This window comes from Lycium barbarum, chromosome 1, assembly GCF_019175385.1.
Source record: "Lycium barbarum isolate Lr01 chromosome 1, ASM1917538v2, whole genome shotgun sequence".
Taxonomy (NCBI): domain Eukaryota; kingdom Viridiplantae; phylum Streptophyta; class Magnoliopsida; order Solanales; family Solanaceae; genus Lycium; species Lycium barbarum.
Genome location: NC_083337.1, coordinates 145,044,812 through 145,061,542, shown reverse-complemented (window position 1 = coordinate 145,061,542; position 16,731 = coordinate 145,044,812). Strand labels below are relative to the sequence as shown.

General features: G+C 35.0%; 1 protein-coding gene across 3 annotated transcripts; it reads right to left on the bottom strand.

The window, feature by feature from the left end:
* Window positions 1-5,448: 5,448 nt before the first annotated feature.
* LOC132641729 (2-oxoisovalerate dehydrogenase subunit alpha 1, mitochondrial-like) lies at window positions 5,449-12,723 on the bottom strand. Of its 3 annotated transcripts, none has more exons than XM_060358809.1 (9): window positions 12,435-12,723; window positions 8,265-8,402; window positions 7,137-7,319; window positions 6,812-6,969; window positions 6,617-6,716; window positions 6,421-6,532; window positions 6,061-6,200; window positions 5,794-5,979; window positions 5,449-5,711 (listed from the first exon to the last, which is right to left on the bottom strand). In XM_060358809.1, the coding sequence occupies exons 1-9, from the start codon at window positions 12,612-12,614 to the stop codon at window positions 5,544-5,546; spliced, it is 1,365 nt and encodes a 454-aa protein (XP_060214792.1). In that variant the 5' UTR covers window positions 12,615-12,723; the 3' UTR covers window positions 5,449-5,543. The 3 variants fall into 3 exon arrangements, with proteins under 3 accessions (XP_060214792.1, XP_060214798.1, XP_060214805.1); XM_060358815.1 differs by lacking the exon at window positions 12,435-12,723 and adding an exon at window positions 9,145-9,669; XM_060358822.1 differs by lacking the exon at window positions 12,435-12,723 and adding an exon at window positions 9,092-9,183.
* Window positions 12,724-16,731: the final 4,008 nt, after the last annotated feature.

Genomic DNA, 16,731 nt, shown 5'->3' with positions numbered 1-16,731 from the left:
ACGATTTTCCCTTCAAATGGACTGGTCTTTAATTTTTGCCCTTTAGCAATTGAAGTAATGCCTAGCGGGACATTAGTTCTTTAAGCGCAAAAGTCATGCGGGATATAATTTGTAAGATATTATGATGCGCTTATGTCCCGCGAAAAAATTGTTTGTTATGAGAAACAAAAATTAAAGACCGGATGTTGAAGGGTGAAGTTGTTAGGATTTGAATCCCAAATCCGACCTTTGTAAGCAAGTTCCCAGGAAAGATTGGAGGGTCACAGCTGGACCACTTAAATACCAACCTCCTTAGACAGAACCTACTTACGTCGTGATGTAAGCGAAGAATAAATAGCACACACAGATTTATAGTGGTTCACCCTCAATGTGAGAGCTACGTCCACGTTGCTGCTGCAGATCTTATTAAAGAAGAAATATTACAAATGTTTACAACACTCAACTTCACAACCCCATTCCCAATTACACTCAAGAATTTTTACTAAAAATTCTCTCAAAGACTTCTCTTACTTAAGCCTTTCACTAAGAGTATTTCTCTTAGATTTTTCTCTCTATTGGATGTGTTGTCTTCTTCAATTTTTTGGTGTATATTGCAAATGATCTTGGTGTGCCTATTTATAGGAATGAATTTCCTATGATGAGGTAAGCGCTTACATCACGACTAAGATGAGGTAAGCGCTTACATCACGACTATGTGAACAAAAGAATTGACTTGTTGGCCAATTCCACACCTAACAAATCTCCCACTTGAAGACTAATTTTAATTTGTCTTCACACTTTGATCGATACAGCAGCTCTCTCCTAGTTTCATACTTCGTGCAGGCCAACTGAAGCTGAGCATAGCTTCAGTTTGTCTATCGTCACTGCCTTTGTCAGCATGTCTGCTGGATTCTGACTCCCTGCGATCTTCTCAAGCACTAGCGCTCCATCTTCCAAAGCTGATCTAATGAAATGGTACCGGAGTTGTATGTGCTTCGTTCGAGCATGGTAGACCGGGTTCTTTGCCAAATGAATGGCACTTTGGCTATCACAATATAGCACACTTCCCTCGTGGTCCTGATCCAATTCCCGCAGAAACGATTGTAGCCACATCATTTCCTTTGTGGCCTCCGTCACAGCAACATACTCAGCCTCACAACTAGAGAGAGCTACTATCTTTTGCAACTTGGAAACCCAAGAGATTGCAGTACCTCTGAAGGTGTAAACATACCCGGATGTGCTCTTTCTACTATCAATATCACCATCGTTGTCAGCATCAACATACCCTTGCAATCCTGTTTTTGATTTTCGGAAATACAGAGCTGAACTCGAGCTGCCTTTCAGATATCTGAATATCCACTTCACAGCCTCCCAGTGTTGCTTTCCCGGATTGCTCATAAATCGGCTGACAACTCCCACTGCATGTGCAATGTCTGGCCTTGTACATATCATTGCATACATAAGACTACCGATTGCAGATGCATAAGGTATCTTGTCCATCTGCTTCTTCTCATCCTCGGTTGTCGGCGACTGATCCTTTGACAACCGAAAGTGTCCAGCCAAGGGAGTGTTGACTGGCTTGGCATCATGCATGTTGAACCTTTTGATAACTTTCCTCACATATTCTTCTTGTGAGAGTTTGATGCCCTCCTTGCTTCGGTCGATTCTCATCCCAAGGATTTTCTTTGCAGCTCTCAAATCCTTCATTGCAAACTCTTCCGATAACCCTTTTTTCAACCGATCAATCTCCTGTAGGTTTGCTCCTGCGATTAGTATGTCGTCGACATAGAGTAGTAGTATCATGTACGAGTCTTCAAATTTCTTGAAGTAACAACAGTGATCTGCCTCGTACCTTGAAAAATCAGCTTTCTTCATAAAGTTGTCAAACTTTAAATACCACTGTCTTGGAGCCTGTTTTAGTCCGTACAGACTCTTTTGAAGTTTGCACACTAGATTATCCTTTCCTTTCCTTTGACTTTGAATCCCTCCGGCTGTCGCATGTAGATTTCCTCGTCTAGATCACCGTGAAGAAATGCAGTTTTCACGTCCATCTGTTGCAGATGTAGATTTTCTTTTGCTACCAGTCCAAGAACAGTTTTGATAGTCACCATCTTGACTACGGGAGAGAAGATCTCTGTATAGTCGATGCCTTCTTTCTGTTGAAATCCCTTTGCAACCAGCCTTGCTTTATAACGCTTGCTTCCATTGGTTCTTCCTTTATCCGATAAACCCATTTGTTTTGCAATGCCCTCTTATCCTTTGGCAACTCGGCTAACTCCTATGTATGATTTGCCGATAGTGAATCCATCTCATCTTTCATTGCCAGCTCCCACTTAGTCGATTCATCGACTTGCATTGCTTCTTCATAAAATTTCGGCTCCCCTCTATCAGTGAGTAGAATGTAGTTGAGGGATGGAGAGTACCTGTGAATCGGCTTCCTGATTCTGGATGATCTACGCAGTTCTGTGATTGGCGTTTGTTGATTTGTTTCAGAATCAGCACTTTCATCAGCACCTTCTCGGATTGTTTGTTCCTCTGCCTCGGTTGTACCTGGCTGCGGTTCAGGTGTCGGGAAGTCTCTCAAATCGACTATTTCCGATTCCTTGTCCTGACATTCTGAATTTTTTTGCAACTTGTCTTTGTACAGTACCTCTTCGTTGAAGACAACATTCCTGCTTCGGATGATCTTCCGATTTTGTTCATCCCAAAATCGGTAACCAAGCTCCGTGTCACCATAGCCAATAAAGTAACACTTCTTTGATTTTGGATCAAGCTTGCTTCTAGCCGTATCATCATTATGAACATATGATAAGCAGCCGAACACTTTCAGAAATGAAAGATTTACCTTCTTGCCACTCCAGACTTCTTCTGGAATTTTGAAATCCAAGGGAACTGACGGTCCTCGGTTAATTAAGAAGGTCGCGGTATTGACTGCATCTGCCCCGAATGTCTTGGGCAGTCCAGAGTGTATTCTCATACTCCGAGCACGCTCGTTCAACGTTCGGTTCATTCTTTCGGCTAATCCATTTTGTTGCGGCGTTCCAGGAATAGTCTTCATCATCTTGATCCCATTATCGACACAGTACCGTTTGAAATCACCATCAGTGTATTCTCCGCCGTTGTCGGACCTCAAACACTTCAACTTGAGGTTTGTTTCATTCTCAACCATGGCTTTCCATCTTTTGAATACACTAAACACATCTGATTTATTTTTCATGAAGTAAACCCACACCTTCCTAGTTGAATCATCAATGAAGGTCACGTAGTAGTGTGATCCTCCAAGAGAGGGGACAGTGGTAGGTCCCCACACGTCTGTGTGCACCAATTCCAGCTTCTCGACCTTCAACTCCCTGCCTGCATTTGAGAAGCTAACTCGCTTTTGTTTTCCGAGAATGCAGCTCTCACACGTATGAAGATCCACCGTTTTCAGCTCCGGAATTAAGCCATTTGTCACCAACAGCTTCATCCCCTTCTGGCTGATATGTCCCAGCCGACAATGCCACAAATCTGTCTTCTTTGTGTTGTCAACCACAGCAATAGTATCACGACAGCTAGTGGTCATGTAGAGAGTGCCAATCTTCTTTCCTCGGCCAACTACCATAGCACCTTTCGCCACCTTCCAAGACCCATTACCAAAGTTGAGATCATATCCCTCATCATCAAGCTGACCTACTGAGATCAGGTTTCGCATCAGCTTTGGAACATGTCTAACTTTTGTAATCTTCTACGAGGATCCATTTGACATCTTCAAATTAATGTCTCCCGTGCCAACAACGTCTAGCGGCTCTCCATCGGCTAAATAAACTTTGCCGAAATTCCCAGCCACGTAGTTTGTCATTATATCATGATGTGGGGTGGTATGAAAGGAAGCTCCTGAATCAAGCACCCAAGAGTCTATCGGGCTGTCAACCGATAGCAACAACGCATCGCCAATGTCTTCCGTAGCAGCGTTGATTCCAGCCCCCTTGTTGTCCTCCTTCTTTGGCGCCCTGCAGTTCTTCTTGAAGTGACCTGGTTTTCCACAGTTCCAACACTCATGTGTTCGTCCTGGTCTGGATTGACCCCTGCCATTCCTTGACTTCGATCTGCCCCTATTTCGATTGTAGTTTCTGTCAAAATTTCTGCTTCTGTTTTCAACGTTAAAAGCAGAACTCGTCGATGCCTCTCCAGAATCTGTCCTGCGCACCTCCTCAGCAAGGATACGATCCCTAACATCGTTGAACTTTAGTTTGTTACTGCCGACAGAATTACTAACAGCTGCTCTCATTGGCTCCCAGCTATTTGGTAGGGATGCCAACAAAATTAGAGCTTGTACTTCATCATCGAAATCAATTTTTACCGATGATAATTGATTTACAATGGTATTGAATTCATTTATGTGTGCAGCAACATGAGCATTTTCCATCATCTTTAGATGAAATAGTTTCTTCATGAGAAATACCTTATTATTTGCCGAAGGTTTCTCATACATATCAGACAATACCTTCATCATATCTGCGGTGGTCTTCTCCTTTGCCACGTTGTGAGCAACGTTCTTCGACAGCGTTAGCCGAATGACTCCCAAAACTTTTCTGTCGAGGAGATCCCAATCTGCTTGCTTCATCTCCTCTGGTTTCGGACTCAGAGGTTCATGAAGCTTTCTGCCATATAAATAATCTTCAATTTGCATTCTCCAGAACGCAAAATCTGTACCATCGAATTTACCGATGCCATGCGTCGTACCATCTTCGCCTCCCATCGTTTCTAAATCACAACACAACCTGTTGCTCTGATACCAGTTGTTAGGATTTGAATCCCAAATCCGACCTTTGTAAGAAAGTTCGCAGGAAAGATTGGAGGGTCACAGCTGGACCACTTAAATACCAACCTCCTTAGACAGAACCTACTTACGTCGTGATGTAAGCGAAGAATAAATAGCACACGCAGATTTATAGTGGTTCACCCTCAATGTGAGAGCTACGTCCACGTTGCTGCTGCAGATCTTATTAAAGAAGAAATATTACAAGTGTTTACAACACTCAACTTCACAACCCCATTCCCAATTACACTCAAGAATTTTTACTAAAAATTCTCTCAAAGACTTCTCTTACTTAAGCCTTTCACTAAGAGTATTTCTCTTAGATTTTACTCTCTATTGGATGTGTTGTCTTCTTCAATTTTTTGGTGTATATTGCAAATGATCTTGGTGTGCCTATTTATAGGAATGAATTTCCTATGATGAGGTAAGCGCTTACATCACGATTAAGATGAGGTAAGCGCTTACATCACGACTATGTGAACAAAAGAATTGACTTGTTGGCCAATTCCACACCTAACAGAAGTTTGACTCCACCCTGCAAAGTTTTATAGATAAGTAACATCACATTAGCCCCTTCTATTCTTTCCGCCACGACTTCTAAATAGAGTACTCCGTAATACACAAGTCGACTGGGTTCTGAGTTTGTCAATTTTGATAATTTTTGGAAAAAGTTTCAGTAATAAGTATAGTATTAATTAAGTTCAATTTCTCAAAAAACATTGCTACACGATTTGCCATGAATTTGCATACTGAAAAAAATAATAAGCTATACATGGGCATCAATAGGGTAGTCTTTAGGATGTTTCTTGATAGTATCTCTAGTAGACATCTCTTGCTCTTGGAGATTAGGTGGCATCTGTTCATACACATCTGTAAACAATTCTGTCAATGAAGGTTTCTCCATTTCTTCTGCAGTTTTAATTGCCTGTAATACCTATGCAAAATGAAAAATTGATTAAGATACATTTCAATTTCATAATAGATATGCCCATATATATATTTCCGTGATTATATACCTGTTTCTTGACATAACTGCAGAGTTCAGATTCCTTGTCATCACTCCACCAACCATTTCTCTGAATATATTTTCTAAATCTTGCAACGGGGCTTCTTGCTGTTTTCCAGTATTCTATTTCATTCGTTGGACGATACTTTGTGGAATCATCAGATGTCGAATGGTGCCCTACTCGATAAGTCATTGCCTGATATTTTTAACAAAATAAGGACTTCACAAATTTTCACCTTCAAAAGACAATGAATGACAGTATATATATAACTTTCACCTCGACTAGTATGGGTCTTTCCTCACTAATTGCTATATTACGAGCTGCACAAATAGCACTATAAACAGCAATAACATCATTTCCGTCTACACGGATACTTCTTATTCCATAACCTAGCCCCTTTGCCACAACGCCGTCACCTGCAACAACAAATAAATGTGGAAGAGGACACAAGAAAGATTAATCACATTAAGTTTTATGTGTCAGGAGTCTTTCTTTCTTGATTAAACTTGTGCCTAGTCAGATATTGTCATATAACAAGAAACAGTTCCCTTAGAGAAATAATTCAGGCTTTATGTTTTCTGATTTACTTTTTCAAGGAGTAAACTGAAATTAAAGACTAATGAAGAAATGATTTACTTCGAAACTGTTCGTGTACAGGGGTGCTTATGGCCCATCCATTATTCCGGCATATGAAGATAACAGGAGCTTCCATAACAGCTGCAAAGTTCAATCCTGCATGAAAATCTCCCTGCATTGATGTTTTTCACCACAACCTTTTTAAGTGTAATTTGGAAAGAAAATTATTTCAAAGTGCTCATTGCCATTTAATTACCTCACTAGTTCCACCATCCCCTGTGTAAGCAACAGCACAAGTACCTCTTTTATCCATTTTCAGAGAATAAGCCACACCAGCAGCCTGAGATATTTGAGTGCTGTTCAAGGTGAATAGAGTAAGTAGCACATTATATTATCGCGATTTCTACGGGGAATTTACATTAAGGGATCATTCTGAGAATAAATATATTACGCCAAAGGTGAAGATATGGTAATAACATTGTGTTTCTTGGAACCATAATGAACTGGCATTTGCCTGCCTTTCCCTTTATCATCCTTATTCCCAAAACATTGGTTTGTGCATTCTTGCACAGTGAAGCCACGCCATAGTAAGACCCCTGCTTCTCGATACTGCAACATAGTATAAGTTTAAGTTCTATGCACTGGCGTTGTAAAAATCTGTACACAATTAGGTCACTTAAAAGGTAATTGCAGATAACTTTTATATAATAATATTGACTGGCGATCTAGAATAAATGGTAAATAATGTGTTATCCTAAAGGAATTAGGGGAATTACTTGAGGTAAAACAATGTCATGTGGTGATAGAGCAGCAGCAGATGCAATGTTGATAGCTTCTTCACCAAAAGAGGTCATATAGAAGGAAATCCTCCCTTGCCTCTGTGCTTCATAAAGGAAAGTGTCCATAGTCTTGAGAGTAACCATTGCACTGTACATGTTCACTGCCACTTCTTGCCCTATCTAACGTATAAGAATATGTTCACAGCATACCAAAAGTAATAAAACTGACTTGAAAGTACCAAGTCTTAATTTATTTAAAGTAGAAGGGATTTGTCTTATAAATCACAATGTAAATGAACTTTTACCCAATTATTGTAATTTTATGTGCTAAGAAAGTAACTTAGTTTTATCTTTTCAGGTTGCTGGTCTCATGATTATAGACGGTTACTTCTTATTACCTTTTAGTTGACTTGATTGACTTGAATGTATAGACCAGAAGGCAGACCCCAAAAGTTTATAAGCAAAAACTGAACTAAAATAATTTTTAGAAGAAAAATAATGTCTTTAACAGGTTTTTTTAAAATTTTACCTTATTGACAATTTGCTTCCGATCTCGTTAAAGCGAGCCAGAATCAATTGGTAAGACGTCAGCGATTACATAAATTGCTAATTGGTAACATTTTATTCATGAAGTGGCTTTGATGGTATTGTCTAGATACGGCAAAATCATTCTATTCAATCGATAAGTATATTCGATCTAAAAGTAATTTGTGTTAGAATTAAGAAATTATATGGTTCAGATATTAGTATTCTCTTATTTACCTCTATCTACTATTTAGATAGAATACCTCAGTCATTTTTACTAGAAACTAAAAGAAACTCAAAAACAAAAGAAAGGACGAAAATTAAAGCGATGAAGAAAGAGATGTACAAATAAAATCTGCTTTCGAGATGAAGGGAATTAAACAAGAACAAAAGCGATCTTCATTTGGGATCCTTCATTCACATTTTTTCTGCCAAAAACATCTTCTAAAAACTCTTTGACACCGAATTTGAAGTATATTCTACTTTCATGCAATTACTTTTTTAATATGAATTTGCTAATACAAACCACATTTTAAAACACATTGTAAGTAGAGATCAAGTATTAATCAAGTTGTAAGATTCAAGATTTATCTGTGGTACCTGCTCGTGTATGCTATTAGAAATTAGAGAGCCATCGTCATTTAGAACTCGATAACATGGTAATCTCTTATCGGATGCTTCTGAAATAAACTTCATCTGTGATGTTAATGGTATTTTTCCACCTGGAAAATCTAAATCCTGTTGAATCAATAGTAATTGCCAATTATCAGTTTAAACAAGTATATCAAAACTTCTAACTGTTGATAGTTATACGATTCCAATAAGATGATCTAAAATTACATTGTTAGAGGTCGACAATGAAATGGTTCTACCATCAAAAAGTTATAATATGTTTTATTGAAACATCTGCTGATATACTAGCCTTACTAAATTATGTTTTGTTGTAACATCTGCTGATATATTGGCCTTACTAAATTATGTACAAATTTATACACTAATATTTAACTCTTCAAAAAAACTAAGCACATTAATTTAAAGATCTAACTACTTAACAAGTTTCAGTCTTTGGGTTTTTTCAATTTAAATCTACTATTTCAAAGTCTTCACATCTTAATTAATTTTTTTTTTATTTTCATAGTTAATAAACAAATAAAAGTTGTAAATAAATGCATAATAAAAGTTAGAATGATTGTGTAAAGAAAAAATTGTTCAGTTAAATTACTAAAAAGGAGTAATTATTTAAACCTTAATGGTGTAAATCAAACGAACCACATATGGAAGCAACAACGCGTATAAAGATCATAAAATACTAGAAATTAAAAATACAGCAGTTAATTTATGACAAGCAACTAATCGTATCAATAATTTAACATTTAAAAGGGAAAAGTTGGATAGATAGCCAAAAAGACGTCGAGATGAGTATTCACCAATTAGCATTAAAATAAATTAAGGAGCACCAATACTGGAGCGAGAGAAATACCGAAGGTAAAAATAGAGAAAATAGAAAATGAGGACAGAGGAGGGTTACGTTCATTTTCTTTTCCTTTTTGTTTAGGCAAAACATTTTGAGACGTGTTTTTTTTTAAATACTCGTATTTCGGATTTCAAAATTCGACGAGGAAAAAAGCAAATTTTATGTTACTAGCAGTCCAACAAAGTCACAATTTTTATATAACAATTTTAGTCAATATAATCATCTAATAATCAGTGTTATGTTTATATAATTTTTATATTATATGTTGATCATATATTTATTACACACTATATTATACATTAAAAAATAACAGCTATAATCTATTATGACTTTGATAATGGATATGTTTTTTAAGCAGCTGGGTAAACAGATTTATATCTAAGAAGAAAAAAGAGATAATGATAAAAACACACCTCAAGTATCACTTTTTTGTGAGTTTGCTACCTGAATAGTTGGTGATAATTTAAGTAGGAAACGCAAACACCGGATAATTCAGGTAAAAAACTCACAAAAAAAAAATGATACGTAAGGTGTGTTTTTAATTGAGTGAAAAATCATTTTTACCCCCAACTTTGCTTTAAAATCAAACTCCCCCAACTATGAACAATAGACATTCCCCCTCCCTCTTTATCCTATATAATGTCTATTTTACCCTTTGAATACAGGCACCCTCTCCAAGTTAACTGCAGTCAAACTCGTTTATTTCTGTTCATTGGAAATATGTACTCCTCTGACTCTCTTTTATTTTGTCAATTGTGCTTTAATTGAAGACATAATTTAATTAAAAACGAAAAGCTTTGGACACATTGAATTGTACCCTATACTTTATTTTGTTTCATGTGACAATGGAGTTTAAAAAAGAAAGAAAGATATGATTTAACAAATTAGAGACTATTTCTATGACTATGAATAATCTTAAGGTAAAAGAAGTTTAAAGTTATATTATCTCTAAATATATAAATATATTATTCGACTTAGCACATACTAAAATTAAGTTTGTTACATGCAATGAGACATAGTAAATATAATTTAATCAAAATATTCTGTTATTTAATTGTCGTACTTGTCTTTTATGGATCTTTAAGATAATACTTCCTAAGGTCCAAAATAATTGAGGTTTTAAGCTTGGACACATGGATTAAGGAATTCATTAATTCAAAAAGTTAAGAGGATTTTGACTTAGATATCCTTAGTTATAATTTTCTTTTCTTTTTATGTTGACATAATTATTATGGACATATGAGAATGTATCAAAGGAAAATTTGGAAAAGAGAACTAAAGACTTTCTTGATGTTGTGAAACATTAATTATTTTGAACCAATTTTTAGAGGCTAAAACCTCAATTACTTTGGACCGAAGAAAATAAGAAAATAAGTTCATATAAATTGGAATAGAAGGAGTAATAGACTTTCTTGACTAAATTAATCTTTCATCATTTGATCTTTATTTTTAATAAATGCTTGCTCTATTTATTGCCTATTCCACTAATTCAAAGAGGAAAGCCAGACGGAAGAGCAAATTTGACTACGGCTGGGCATAAAATACCGAAAACCGAATTACCGAACCGAACCGGCTATTTCAGTATTCGGTAATTCGATTTTCGGTTCGGTATTCGAGATTGAAATATAAAATTTAGTATTTTAGTTTCGATATTCAGTATTTACAATTATACCGTTCAGTAATTCGGTAAGTACCGAATACCGAAATTAATACCAATAAAGCCTAAAGGAGTAAAGGGCTAAAGGCCCATTGTAAATAAATTTCTAGTCCAGCCCAAACCCAATAGCCTACATGAGAAAAAGTCTTAAATCAATACCCATTATCCATCGCCCATACATTCATACCAACTGAAGTTCAAAGCTAATTAATCTCGTGATTACAATCTTAAGAAAATATCAATATTCTCTGGCTGTCCTTCTTTAAAGCCTTGGTGTTTCAAAAAAAAGGAACTGTTCGTTGAACCATACCATATGTAATTTGAAAATTCACACTTGGTATCGCTATGTTTCAACTATTGGTTTTGGATTTCTTACATTCGCAAAAATTGTTCGTTGAACCATCTGTTTGTTGTGCCTGTTTGCAGGTGGAAATATTGAAAATATCTCTTGCACATGATGAATGAATGCAGCTGCTAGCAAAAAAATGGTATTACCGAATACCGTACCGAACCGAAATTTAATTTACCGATTACCGAATTACCGAACCGAAGTTTGAAAGTTCGGTATTTGGTATATACTTTCAATTACGAATACCGAATTACCGAACCCGAACTTTAAAAATACCGAACCGAATACCGAACGCCCAGCTCTAACTTTGACAACATCCATGTTTTCCTTTGTTCTCGTCTACGCGACCCCATCTCAATCCATTTTATTTTGTACTCACTCCGTCCTAATTTTACTTTCCTTTTTTGATCTGTATTAAAAAAAGTATCTTTTTCTATTTTAACTAGGCATTGAATTTACGAAAGATAAAAAGAATTTTTTTTTACTGTAAAATCTATAGTTTGAAACAAGCTATAAATATTTACGTAGCGACAAATCATCTTCTTAAAAATAAAAATAAAAAGTTAATATAAAAAAATATCATTCTTTGAAAAATAGGTAAGTAAGTACCAAGAAAATCAATTAAGAATGACGTGTACTGTTTAGTTCCTATGCTTTTCATCTCACTTGCTTTTGAGAAGGTGGCATCACAGTGGGCGGAGATTACTAAGTTTAATTCAAACAAGAATACGATGAGTAATATATTATCATAAAAATGTATGCAAGTAATTTTTTCGAATTAATTTAGTTGTAACTTGTATTATATCTTTTAAAAAAATAGAGAAAGAAGAGTATCATGCAAAATAAAACAGATAAAAAATCCAAAAATTAATATCCCATCTATTCAATTTATATATGATATAATTTGACTGATCACGAGGGTTAATTAATTATACTTCTTTTTGCTGAACTTAGAGATAATGATAAAAAAAAAACACCTGAACCATCAGGTGTGCGAGTTTCCCATCTGAATTGTTACCAATTACTTATCAAAACACACCTCAACTATGAGTTCCCTTTTTCTAGCTACCTGAACGATGGTGATAGTCAGGTCGGAAAAGTGAACCGATAGTTGAGGTGTGTTTTGGCAAGTAGCTAGTTGGTAACAGTTTAAGTAGGAAACTCACACATCTGATAACTTACAAAAAAGTAATGGTTGAGATGTGTTTGACCTTTAACAATCTTCTCATTTTAAACTGAATGCATGATATTCAGGTTGTATGAAACAAAAAAAGAGAGTTCAAATGTTGCCTGATTTTGGTAAACAGTGTCACGATAATCATCCTCACAACTGCATGGATCAAGTTTCTGTCCAGCGTCCATCGACCCGAAATTACGTCTTCCTACGAGAACACCGGTCGACTTGCCGGAAAAGGCCACCGGCAGCTTTCTTAAAGTACTTGTTGTTGATCTTAAAAGCCAACTTGCCATTGAAACTTTCTTGAAGAAAAATGAAAAAGGCTTTGGTCTTGACTCTTATTCGTGGTTTAGAATTAAGATAGTGAGCTGAAGAAAGTCGAAGTATGTAATGTGTAGTACTACTTACTATCTATACCCCCATCAGCATAGGCGGAGCAAAATTTTGAAACTTGTGGGTTCGGGGTTCTAATTTCTTTAAAGTTACAGGATTCTAAATTAATATTTTGTACATATTTAACAAAAAGTTTAATATAAATATATGATTCGGACGAAAAATTACTGGGTTCAATCGAACCCACACCCGAAGGGCTAGCTCCGCTATTGATAATAGGAGGAGCAAAAACCGTGATCTCCCCTTTTTTCTTTTTCCCTTCTCTTTTTCCTCTTTTAGAAATATTGTATGATCGTGAGTGTGGATTATGGAAACAGATTTGCCGAAAATGGTTACTTTGTTGAATTATTCTAGAAGTAAATTGAGAGAAAATGACAAAAAAGATTCCTTATATTTGAAAATAAGTTTAAAATAATTCCTTAAATATCCTCTGATCATTTTTGGTCATAGCATTTTTGGTTTCCGTCAAATATTTTAACAAATAATGTCGGTTAAATTTGTGGTAACAATAAAATAAAAAAGATTCAATCATGCAGCGGATGGATTGTTCCTTCCATAATCAGATGTCTCGGGTTTGAGCCCTGAATACGAAAAAACCCTTGGTATAGAGCGGTTCCTCCGAATGGATCCTGCACGGAGCGGATCCAAATTTAATTGGACTTCAATGTGGGTAGCAGACATTGAATGAGAAACCAAAACAAAAAAAAAAAAAAAAAAAACCATAAACACCAGGGAAGTCTCGTCAAATCGTAGAAATTGCAGTACATTAGACCTTAGAATATAGTGAGTTCTCACTAAAAAAAATTCACAGTTTTCGTCAAATCTAACGGACAAAATTTATTAAATATTTGATGGACATCATCAAAAGAGTTCCCTGGGCAAATCTGAAGGACCAAAGTTGTTGAGGAATATATTTAAGTGGTTACTTTAAACCTACCCCCAAAACATAATGCATCATTGTGGTTTTTCTTGGTGCAAAAAAAAAAAATCATAAATTTCGAAGTACATTTGTATCCATATGTTTCAATTTATTGGTGTTATTTATTAACAAGAAAGTCACTTTATATATTTAGTAACTTTTAAATTTCAATATTTCACGTGATATGTTTAAGACTACAAAATTTCAAGAGCATTTGGTACATTATACACATTTTAAGTTTGAGATCCTTGTTCAAGGTTTCTCTTACTTCCTAAGTTTCGTGTCCAGTTAAACTAAGAGGCATAAAATAAACTTAATTAAGGGAGTAAAAAAAATTAATCTTACATCATCATATGACGTGACTTAAATTGCCCTTCTTCCATCTATTGGACTCAAATTGCCCTTATTGTTAATTTTTGAGTTAAAAATGTCTCTCCTTCCACCTATCACTCTCATATTGCTCTTAACATTAATTTTCTGATTGAAATGTATCTTTCAATAAAATTATGATATGACACATGTGAGGCTTTAAGTAAATAGATGAAATTGTTTGTTTGCATAGCCCAACCATAAATAACAAGATTCATCTGGGTTAATTAACTCAAAACAACTACAAACTATTTGTTCGTACCTAGTTCATTTGATATTTCACATTTTACAACTGAATGTATTTAAAAGACAACAATGTCTTCTTCGTTTGAAGTTGCGATTGTTGGTTCAAAATCAGACTAACAAGCTTCTTCATCCTTTTACAATTATTGATTCTTAGAAATCTAGCTCCAATAATTATCAAACAAATAAATTCGAATGAGTCAGGTTATTTATGGAATGAGTCTGATATCCAGGTGAATTAATAAATGAATATCACCTATTTAATTAAAGTCTCACTTATGTCATCTCATAATTTCGCCTAAAAGAGGTTTATTTTTTACCGTAAAAGGACAACTAGAGTCCAATAAGTGAAATGAAGGAAAATTTGAACTCTTTGTAATGGCTTTTTCGTTAAATCCTCGTGCATAGTTGTCATCGTTGCCTCATGCGCTCCAATTTTGTGCAATTGTTTGAGAGAGAGGCATGTAATATAAGAAAGAAAATTATTTCTAAATAATAGTATCATCTTAAAGATGTCATAATATTTGTTTGAATATAAAAGTTTTTCATTTAGAAATAAATAATTAAAATATACAGTAATATATTTTAAAAAAGAAACTAACAAGAAAATTGTATCTCATAAAGTACAGTATATTAAAAGCATATCCCCTTTAGTTGACATCAATGCTTATTACCGTTGAACACTTGGATTCTAATCTCTTTTTTCTTTTCATTTAATTCCTCTGTATCTCCTACAGTTGTGTAGTACAATAACTTCTCCGATAATGTGGGACCCCTTATAACCCCCATTTCACGGGTCCGTCTCAGTTTGCTGGCTTTTGAATTTTCAATTTCTTTTTGAAATAATGGTAAAAAAAAAAAACACACATTTTTGTGGGTTTTCTACCTGAATTATCAGGTGTTCGCATTGTCTATCTGAATTATCACCGACCATTTATCAAAACACACCTCGAAGTTCACTAGTTCAAGTGTTTAAACATAATCGTCAAAAGGCGCATGACAACTTAATTTGGCCATAAAATTTCCTCCATATTGCAGTTGACTCATAAATTTCGAGGTGTGTTTGATAAATAATTGGTGATAGTAGGTAGAAAATGCAAACACTTAATTGTTCAGGTAAAAAATTCGCAAAAAGTGATACGTCATGTTTTTTTTTTATCATAATCTCTCTTTTTTTTAAAAAAAATCAATTAATTATCCGCATGGAGTGTCATTTGACACTATTTTTAAACAAAGAAAAAGAGTGTAAATCACGGACCATCAAATACTATTCGAGGTGTATTTAATAATAGTTGGTAATACTAGTTCAGATACAAATACTAGTCGAGGTGTATTTGATAATAGTTGGTAATACTAATTCAGACACAAAGCTCGCCAAAAAAAAAAAAACAATACTTCATGTGCATTTTTTATCATTATCTCTTTCTTATTCTCTCTTGCCTATAACAGCTGCAAACAAATAAACTGTAATTAAGGCTATGGAGAATGAAGAAACCAAGCTGTCCACAACAACCTTACTGAAAACATTTATTGTTTGTACTATTGCAAAGTCATACGTAGAAGGGCTATTTAAGTTAGACTTTAAGTTTTTGTCGCAACAAAATTTATAATTATGTGCGTGCTAGGATCTGTTCACTGACAAACATGTCTCTTACGTGATGAAAGTCGAGTTTTTGGGACCATCCCAGACACACGACTTTTCACTCAAATCCAGTTATTTGATTATATTCATGAGATTACTATTTCCTAGTCAGGTTAGGTGATAAATTATAGGCTTAATACATTGGCATCTTTTTAAATTTATTAGTAAATTTTATTTAGATACTCGTATTACGGTTTCTTTCAATACATGATAAAGTGATCTTTGTAAACTTTCGGTTCAAATTTTGAATTTTGTTTTGCGCATGTTCTCATGTGTCAATCACATAAATAAGTTAACCACTTATGTAAAATGTGACACCTTCTTTTGATTATACGCATTTGCCTCGTTAAGCCATTAAACCTTATGCTTTTATAAATTGAGGCTGATGTGTATAATTAAAGGATATGACATATTTTATGTGGATAACTTAATAACCTAATAGGTGTTTGTAAACATGCATAATAGTTTTTCCGAAATTTGAATCGAGAGTATCTTATAGAAATACTTTATCATGTGTTTAGGTGTTCAATTAAAGTAAACTGTAATTCAAATGTCTAAATGTAATTTGCTGGCAAATTGTATTGGCCAAGATAGAAATGACACAATTCAATTTCAAGAATACCAAACAGTTCAAACCTCCTTGATGAAGACGAATTTGTATAGTTTTATATACTTTTGTCAGTAAATTTCATTTAGACATTTTGTGTGGTTAACATATCTATTTAATGGAGGCTTGAGAATATACACGTAAATGTTTCAAAATTTGAGTTAGAGGTGTCTAATAAATTCACTTTATTATGTATTCAGGTGCTCAATTGGAACACACATTAGTTTAAGTATCTAA

Excerpts from the sequence above, each read along its gene's own strand:
- LOC132641729 (XM_060358809.1), bottom strand. The coding sequence starts at position 12,614 with ATGGCAAGTTGGCTTTTAAGATCAACAACAAGTACTTTAAGAAAGCTG. Across the intron at positions 6,970-7,136 it reads ATGACATTGTTTTACCTCAA|TATCGAGAAGCAGGGGTCTT; the intron begins GTAATTCCCCTA and ends ACTATGTTGCAG. Across the intron at positions 5,980-6,060 it reads AAAGACCCATACTAGTCGAG|GCAATGACTTATCGAGTAGG; the intron begins GTGAAAGTTATA and ends TAAAAATATCAG.